This window comes from Semicossyphus pulcher, unplaced genomic scaffold (genome assembly GCF_022749685.1).
Source record: "Semicossyphus pulcher isolate SPU_LCO1_2020_fin unplaced genomic scaffold, fSemPul1.0.p SCAF_9, whole genome shotgun sequence".
NCBI classification, from domain to species: Eukaryota; Metazoa; Chordata; class Actinopteri; order Labriformes; family Labridae; genus Semicossyphus; species Semicossyphus pulcher.
In genome coordinates, this window is record NW_027211770.1 from 15,933,481 (window position 1) to 15,942,828 (window position 9,348).

Sequence of the window (9,348 nt, forward strand, 5' to 3'; positions counted from 1 at the left end):
AAATCCACAAGGCAAATCAAAGTCTTTATACCAACAAAAAGGGAAACCAAAAGGCAGAACCAAAAGTCCAACAAAAGGTCCAACTTAAATCCAGTAAAACAGGTGAGAAACACAGACGGAGCCATGGAGAAAATTCACACAGGAAACACGGGGAACAAGGTTACTGGATGGACGACAACAAACTAGTGTAGGAACATGGGAAGACAAATGCTGTGTCCGAAACCGCACACTAACGTACTGCCTACTACATACTCAAACAGTATGTGCTGCATACTGCCTACTATCCTGACTATTTGGATCCCGTTCGCATCATACTCAGAGCCGTCTTCTCCTTATCACTTGACTTAACCTTTTACGTATGTCCAGTCTGATCTCCGGTCCATCTCTGCCATTGTAGAAGCTGGATAGCCGCAATGCATTTTGGGGCGGTTGAGTACAACCAGTGAGCTCCTGTCTCATACTCAACCATCCGAGCCGATCTAGTATTCATCTGGGCATTTCTCGGATACACAAAAATTGCATACTATGAGATGGGAACGCATTACATACTCAATTTGACGTCGCGGTTAGTATGATTAGTATGATACTATGCGGTTTCGGACACAGCCAAAGACTAAATACACTGGGGAGATGAGACTAATCGGGCACAGGTGAGACAATCGAGGGAGCAGGTGAAAACAATAGGGACAGGGCACATAATCACACAGGCGGGAAAAGGCAAAAGGCACAAAGGCAGGAAGTTCAACAACACAAGACATACATGGGGCAAGAACTACAAAAGAAAACAGGAAATGCTCTGAACAAAGTAATACAAATCAAAAACACAGGATAAACAACACCAACACCCTTTTCCTGAAATATTGCCGTGCTTCTTTCTCAGTTAAAATCGGTGGGTTCTCCCCCTCACCTGCGGGGTTCCACAGGGTTCCATTCTAGATCCCCTGTTATTGTCCATCTACTTGCTCCTACTGGGTCAGATGATAAGTAAATACAACTTTCATATTATGCTGATGACACTCAACTGTATGTCCCACTAAAATCCAGTCGTAATAAAAAGCCATAGACGATCAGACCACACCTTATGTTTGTGATCTTTCACCTTTGTACATGCCTGATCGCTGTCTGAGATCCTCTGGCAGGAACTTTCTGTCCATTCCTAAATGTTGCTTTGTGACGAAAGGTGATCAGGCCTTCGCTGTTCAGGCCCCAAACTTTGGAATTTCTCTTATCTGGTGTGCTGTTTTTTAATTTTTTAAATTTTTATTTTTATTGTGCATATTTTAACATCTTGTCTGCTTGTTTTTTACCCCTTGTATTTTAATTTCTGCCTGTGCAACACCTTGTAAATCTGGTTTTGAAAGGTGCATTAAAGTTATTATTATAATTATCATTAGACACGTTATCAGAGCACAGAGCAATGAGAGCAGGTCTGCTTTATCATTATTTATCCGTGTGCCATTAGCTAGCTAACTAACACTAGAAATGCCCCTCTTGTCCAATCTAGACTAATGCTGCCTCAAACGAAACACTGAGCTGAAAATTATAATCATAACTTAAAGCTGCTGTGAGGAGTTTTTCGCTGGTTATGAAACAGACTGAAATTAATTCTGATTACTCTATATGACCTCCAAAAGCAAACCAGACCATCAGCGACAAGATTGATAATTTCTATATTGTTATTTTTAATGTCTGAAACTGCTTGCTGGGGGGGGGGGAGGTGTCAGACGAAGTGATTAACTGCCTTTGTTTACATTTTCCAGGGCAAATTTAAAGTGAGTGATATAATCACTTAAGCATGTACAGGACAAAATCAGATACATCAGGACAAAAAAGAGATAAGAGGTACGGCTTTGTCCACAGGGGGCGCCAAAATCAACACAAACTGGAAAGTTCTCACAGGGGTAGATGGGTAGGGGGTGGACAGGTAGCTCACTCTATAGGGACTTGGCTTGGAAACCAGAGGGAGGCCAATTTAAGTCCCGGTGCGAACCAAGCATGGAATTAAGGCTGGTGGCTGAGTGGTACCAGTTCGCAACAACAGCACCTGTCCAGGTCTTTCCCCCTGACCTTCTGGTCGTACCAGGTCTTCTCTTTCTTTTGAGTGATTTCATGTTCTTCTGCCAGGGCAGCCATTTTCTCCAACTGCTCCTTCATCTTCACCACATAGGACACAACGTTCTCCCCTGTAGCCTTTGAATCCTCCCAGTAGTCTCTCACAAGGTTGAGAGGTCCTCTCACTTGGCGCCACTAGAGCAGTTCAAAGGGTGACAACCCTGTGGAAACTGGTGGCACCTCCCTGTAGGCGAAGAAAAGGTATGACAGTCACTGGTCGATAGGGGGTGTTTTTAATTCTCTTTAATCTTAGCAGCTGATACACGTCTTTTCTTAACCTGAAAGTTTGTCCTGCAGTCACCTCTCTGGCAATACCTACCCTTGAGAACAACCTTAATGGGCAATTTGCAATAACTATCCTCTGAAATGGTGATTCAATGAGTGGCAGTGGTCAAGAGCCCATCTACCATCAACCTCTAAAACGTTCTCAAACCACTGTTACATTTATATATCCTCATAACTAATATTAGGGTAAGTGCACGAGTGTACTGTAGGTCTACAGTATGTTCCTTCCGGACAACATCCTCTTTTGAGCTTTTAATCAGAAATGTGAAAGGTCATGCTATTGCAGTTGTTTTTAATTATTTGCATAACCCTTTCTTTCACCACAGAGGTCATCCGCAAAGTTACACTGAGTTACAACACAACTGTTTCCTTACAAATAATCAGTTTAACTGAATACGCTACATCTTCAGGTGAGATGAGTCATATAAATGTGGTAAGAAACACCAGTTTGGTTGTTTTGAAAGCAGCCCTTTCTGCAGCCCTCTCCCTGACTCCTCCTCCACCCACTCCTTAATCAGGCCTGCTTATAAAATGCACCTGGGGCCTGTGCTGGCCTCTTGCTTCTGCCTGGCAGGTTGTGTTGGTGGCCTTTGGGATGATACACATTTTAAACAGTTTGTCCCTTTTTACAATATATTGAGTGAGACTTCTGCCCTCTATTTCAGTTATAGACTTACCTTTACCTGGCCCTTGGTCGTGTTGCTGAATAGACTGTCTTTGTTGTGCCTGGTTTAGTTTTTTTCTTTAGTATTTTAATAGGTGTGTTTCATTTCAGGTACAGGTTCGTGCTTTAGTTTTTGAGTAATAGGTCATTTTGTCTCTAAGAGACACTTTGTTAGGAAGCTATGCACCTGTGGTGAGGAACCCCCACAAATGCATGAGTTGAGAGCAGTGGGACACCAATGGGCTGAACCATATTTTGCTGTGAGGAATGCGGTGAGTATGTGGTAGCACCCCTGCACCCTCCTGTAGTCTGCCTCCCCCTAGTGGCCTCAGTTTAGTTTAGTTTACTTTGGGACTGGCAGCTGTACGTTTTAGGTCAAACTTTTTAAAAATTCTCAACTTTTAATTGTTATCATTTTAGCTAAGTTTTAGTGTACCTATTTTTTTACTGTTTCACATCCCCATTCCTTCCCTACAGCTCAAGCCCATTCTTATTTCGTACATTTTCTTTGTTTAATTTCAATAAAATATTTTGACTTATTCTACACGTCTCTGCCTCATCAGTAACGAGTCTGTGTGCTATCAAGGATTTGCTCAAATTTCCTGGAGTGCAAGTCCCCAGGTGACGTTGCTGGTTAAACTTCAATCTTCCTTCCATCAAGACTTAGGATAGGCAGAATGAGGAATATTGGAGCCAAAATGCATTACACAGATTTAAGATCGCAGTCAAAGTAAATTTTTGAGCCGACTATCTTCAGAACAATTTCAAAGAATGAAAAAGCTGCTGAACTGACTTTTTAATGAAAATGTTAAAATGAAATTGTAACTGACTAATGACTGACCCACTTGATGAGTGTAGTTGACTAGAATATACTCATAAAGGGGAAAAAGAGCACACTTATGTAGAGCGTCACACTCGTAGCTTTAATAGCACAATAGCATGCATGTCATATTGTGATTATGCAGTCAGATTACAAGTATGACCCAGAGGCAACTGGGCCTGGCATTTTACATTAACTTATTCCTGCATTAAAACTAATTTACAATGAACTTATTTTGCAATATTATACACAATTTTGCAATATTACCATCAGTTTGTTCCATCAAATTGTAAATACTGTGGCTCTAATTAAAAGGTAAAGAATCTGACATCTGATCAATTAGTCAGCCATCCAGAAATAGAAGGGATTCTATCTGGGATCATGTTTACAGTTTATAAAAACAACTTTGACAGGAAATTTGATGGATCAACTTCGATTTTTGTCCAACTCATTTGTTGGTTGAAGTATTTGTTTATTCATGTCATTGACAGCCTCATACCTCACTATTAAGAGTTGACATCTCATTGCGCTGACTGTTTTTCATGGTGGATGTGCGAGAGACCTCCTCCTTGAAAGCAGCCTCCATCACATCCAGGATGGATTTGTAAGCTGTAACCCTGAAACCTTGGCCCATGAACACATAGAGCAGTGGGTTCAGGCAGCTGTTGATGAAGGCCAGACCGGTGGTTATTGGGATCCCAATGGCGATGACGATATATAATGTTTGAGAATTGTTCACAGAATAAGCCAGCTCAATTAGATTAAAGATGTGGAAAGGAGCCCAGCAGAGGAAAAAAGCGGTGATAACTGCAGCGATGATCTTAAAGGTCCGACTGGACTGCCTGGCCAGGGTGCGGTTTCTCCTGAGACGATGGATTATCACGGCATAACAGGAGACGATGACAGTGAAGGGAACTACAAATCCCAAGAGTAAGCGGGTGATGGTCATGGCCCTAAAACGAAACATTCGCAGCTCATACATAGACTCGTCATCGACAACAGAAAGGGTGTAGTTGTCGAAGCAGGTTACCTTGTCATCTGATGGACCTGTGTCCCTGAAGACAAGGTCTGGAGAGCTGAGAATCAGAGCCAGCACCCAAACACCCAGACTCACACAGGACGCCTTTCGCACACTTCTGTAGTTCTGGGCCCAGACGGCCCACACCACAGCCACACATCTGTCCACACTGATCACCACCAGAATATAGACACTGGCAAAGATGTTCAGAGAGTAAATTGTGGTGTGGAGTTTGCACATGAACTTCCCAAAAGGCCAGTGATAATCCAAAGCCAGTTTCGTCAAACTCAGGGGCAGAGATGCAGTGAAGAGGAAGTCGGCCACAGCGAGGTTGAGGAACCAAACTGTGTTAACTGTTTTCTTCATCTTGAAGCCGGTCACCCAGATAACCACTCCGTTCCCGAGCACTCCAAGAACAAAGGCCAGGCAGTAAATAATGAGAGTCATGATCTTCAGAGACTGTTTCAGCTCAGAATAATTATCATCAGATGTAGAGCCATTTATGTCCGATGCATTTGTTGTTGTTTGATTTAAGGGCAAAGTGGTCACCTCCATCACTCACCTGCAACACAAAGAAAACAAGTGTAGTCTTTATATTGAACTACATAGATGTCTGTAAAATCTGCAACATACATAGAGTGGACTTATATGTAAATAAATGAAGCTGCTGAGGATGCTGTTCAGAGAGACATTACTGAAAATACAAAGTTCCTTTGACAGACGGAAATCTTACTTTGACCAGCCTACTAAATGATCCATATCTTTTTAAACCAACAAAGTGTTTGATAAATGTTTTTCAGCTCTTCAAGTCTTCAATTACCTTCAACATAATTATCACTCATACATTTGTTTCTCTGTTTCAGCCAGTTCAGGTTTGACAGTCCGCCGTACTGCTTTCATTTTAAAATAAGTAATTGACCCAGAAAAGAAGCAATGTTTCTGAAATACATCTTAATTAGTACATTTTCATTTATCAAAGAGGTCAGATGATTTTATTGTCATATTTCTTTTTAACAACCTCGTTTGATAAATCTTTCATAAAAGTATTAAATTCAGAAAACAGCAAAGATTACCTTTTCTCAAAGCTCTCCAGTCAGCTGAGGATGAATTTGTTGCAGAAATGATCAAACTGACAGATTAATGTAGGCTGATGTGCAGGAAATGATGTCATGTGACCTCCTGAGTAGAGGCGGAGCCACAGGAAGCACGCACACAATTTAATTTTTTTACTGAAGCCTATTAAACCTCTTGTTTGCGCTCACACTTAAAACTGTTTGTACATTATAATTAAAACATGTATTTCCATTTTTTAGAACAAGGATGTTTCTTCACTGATGGAATAAGCAACATATCACTCAAACAATCAACAGTTTCTACATGTTTGTACATACTGCAACCTGCGAGCAAAAGAAGTGAGAATATTTAATTTCCTCACACATGATCTTCAGTGATAGTAGTGTCAGAGGAATTGCACAAGTCTCTGGTGTTTGCAGCATGTTCCTTCCTCTTAGCATCCTGTTTGATATGCTTAGTCAAAGTTCTTCTGAAAAGACATCCTTACTCAGAGATACACCTGATAAGTAAAACGCATCATGAAATACAGTACATGCCAAAGCACAGATGCAGGTTATATGTTTAACGGCTGTCTCTATACTGACCAAGTCTATGATAAAAATGAGAACGACTAACAAGATATATAAATATATCCCGGGATTGGTATGGGCAGACACAGAAGTGAAGGAAATGGTCAAAAACATGATTGGCCAAAAAGGGGTGCTGTGAATCTGCATGTGATTCCTCATCAACTGTGTCTCAGATAATCTGTATTTCAGGTTATTAGCCAACCTTCAGTTTCAAACTAATACATTCAATTTAAAATGATGTGATTCAAATTCAGATGTTTAATTCAACTATTCAAGTTGAGCAATTAAAATTCACATATAAATAATTCAAATTCAGTTTCTACTGACACATATTTGTGCCCATAGGATTGGTATTAGTTGTTTTTTTTATCATGGTTTATTAATAGGCATCAGATAACACATGACCCTCTTCCTGCACCTTTACAGAGCGATTATAAAGATGAAAAGTGACCACGCAGTAAAGTCATGTGGTGACTATAAGAGGGAAATCATGAGTGGAAAAAAGGGATCTTTGTATAATATTTCAATAAGGATGATAATGGTATAAAAACAAGAACTACATTACAGTCATCATCAATTTTATTTATGAAACAACAAAAACACTTTAACATTTAGAATAAGCTTTTATACAGAGGAAGGATTGTGTTTTATGACAACATGCAACATCTACCAAACACATACAATACACAGACAAAATGTGCTGTGCTGTTTATTCAACTGATAGTCGATTGATAGGAATTTAAAGGCAAACAATTTTATAACTGATTGATCACATATGTGGTTTTTCAGGCAAAAATGACATTTCACTGACTCTGTCTCCTAAAATGTGATAATTGGTGTTTTTTCATTGTGTGTTTCCACAGTAAACTAAATGTCTCAAAACAAACAAACAACAAAAGTAAAAAATAATAATTTGTGTCCAAATAATATGCTATGTACAGTTTCAGCATTTGTTTCTTCATGTTCTACAGCTCAGTATCCATTGACCTCATTTGGCTCTGACTGGTGTTCACTGGGTTTGTGTCAGTGTGAGAGTCAGACTCCTCTTCCTGGAAAGCAGCCTCCATCATGTTCAGGAAGGATTTACGGACAAAATCCCTGAAATCTTGGCCCACAAACACATAGAGCAGTGGGTTCAGGCAGCTGTTGATGAAGGTCAGAATTGTGCTTATTGGAATCCCAATGAAGATGACGATTGATAATTTTGGAGAATAGGTCACAAAATAAGCCAGCTCAATTAGTTTAAAGATGTAACAAGGAGCCCAGCAGAGGAAAAAAGTGGTGATAACTGCAGCGATGATCTTAAAGGTCCGACTGGACTGCCTGGCCAGGGTGCGGTTTCTCCTGAGATGATGGATTATCACAGCATAACAGGAGACAATGACAGTGAAGGGGACTACAAATCCCAGGACCATGCGGGTGATGGTCATGGCCTTAAAACGAAACATTAGCAGCTCATACATAGACTCGTCATAGTCATTAGAAAGGATGTAGTTGTCGAAGCAGTAAATGGTTACATTGTCATCTGATGGACCTGTGTCCCTGAAGACAAAGTACGGAGCGCTGAGAATCAGAGCCAGCACCCAAACACCCAGACTTACACAGGACGCTTTACGCACACTCCTGTGGTTCCTGGCCCAGACGGGCCACACCACAGCCACACATCTGTCCACACTGATCACCACCAGAATATAGATACTGGCAAACATGTTCAAGTCGAACAGTGTGGTGTTGAGTTTGCACATGAACTTCCCAAAAGGCCAGTGAAAATCCAAAGCCAGTTTAATCACGTGTACGGACAGGAGTGCAGTGAAGAAGAAGTCGGCCACGGCGAGGTTGAGGAACCAAACTGTGTTAACTGTTTTCTTCATCTTGAAGCCGGTCACCCAGATAACCGCTCCATTCCCGAGCACACCAAGAACAAAGGCCAAGCAGTAAAAAAAAAAGAGACATGATATGGAGAGACCGTCTCAGCTCAGCACAATCATCGTAATAGTAATACTCATCAGATGAGTCATTTCTATCAGATCCATCAGATGTATTGATGTGATATGAAGGTGCAGTGGTAGTTTTCTCCATTCTTGTCCTGAGACCTGTCATGAAAACATAACATATGTAGTTTATCTATATTTTGTAGAGCTCAAACAGTAACAACCACTACTTTTGATACTGTGACATTTTTCTGAATCAATATTGTAAGAATATGTGTGCCACAGTTTAAACTATAGTTTAGTTCCCCCAACTGACCCATAGGCTTACATGATGCTGCAGAGATGGATCAGACCTGTCAGTCTTATAGGAAGTTCAGAGCCAAGCGGTACTTAGTGTTAACATAGATGCCATCATGATCATGGGTTACTTCATGCATTAATCATTGTGAGTACTTTGCACTATGTTTTTATATGATGTGTTTTTTACCATCTAAAGCCAAACCAAATATTAATCTTGACTTCCAGTGAAACTTAAGTTACAAAAATGTCTAAATGCCCCTTTTAAAAATGCTTCCAGGCTGACCTCGACTTATAGAGTTGAACCATGTTATTATTTCCTGGGACAAATGCTTTTCTGAGTTTACATGTGTAATGTTCTGTGTAACCTGTTTGTTTTAATTTGATCTGTGTTCACTTCCTGTTTTATTTTGTATCCTGGTGCTTGTGTATCATGTCTAGTGTTACTTCCTGCCTTTGTTCAGTTTCCCGCCAGTTTTTTCCCTACACCTGTATCCCATTGGTAATTAGTCCAGCCTGTATATATACCCCTGTGTTTCCACTCACCCTCTGCCAGATTGTCATTGTCACCCTCGTGT

At 40.6% G+C, this 9,348-nt stretch overlaps 1 protein-coding gene and 1 pseudogene across 2 annotated transcripts; both read right to left on the bottom strand.

Annotated features, from left to right (window-relative positions):
• Window positions 1–145: 145 nt before the first annotated feature.
• LOC138584783 (chemerin-like receptor 1) lies at window positions 146–6,011 on the bottom strand. 2 transcript variants are annotated; one of them, XM_069657096.1, is made up of 4 exons: window positions 5,973–6,011; window positions 4,381–5,461; window positions 3,075–3,123; window positions 146–2,296 (listed from the first exon to the last, which is right to left on the bottom strand). In XM_069657096.1, exons 2-4 carry the CDS (start codon window positions 5,452–5,454, stop codon window positions 2,235–2,237), a joined length of 1,185 nt encoding a protein of 394 aa, XP_069513197.1. In that variant the 5' UTR covers window positions 5,455–5,461; window positions 5,973–6,011; the 3' UTR covers window positions 146–2,234. The 2 variants fall into 2 exon arrangements, with proteins under 2 accessions (XP_069513197.1, XP_069513196.1); XM_069657095.1 differs by lacking the exon at window positions 146–2,296 and having other exon boundaries at window positions 2,870–3,123.
• A 1,493-nt stretch (window positions 6,012–7,504) lies between these two features.
• Window positions 7,505–8,621, bottom strand: LOC138583735 (chemerin-like receptor 1; annotated as a pseudogene).
• Window positions 8,622–9,348: the final 727 nt, after the last annotated feature.

What these genes read in the sequence shown, in the direction of transcription:
- LOC138584783 (XM_069657095.1), bottom strand. Translation starts at nt 5,454, where the DNA reads ATGGAGGTGACCACTTTGCCCTTAAATCAAACAACAACAAATGCATCG. An exon ending in TGTCAACTCTTAATAGTGAG is followed by an intron (nt 3,124 to 4,380) that starts GTATGAGGCTGT and finishes AAACTAAACCAG; the next exon opens with GCACAACAAAGACAGTCTAT.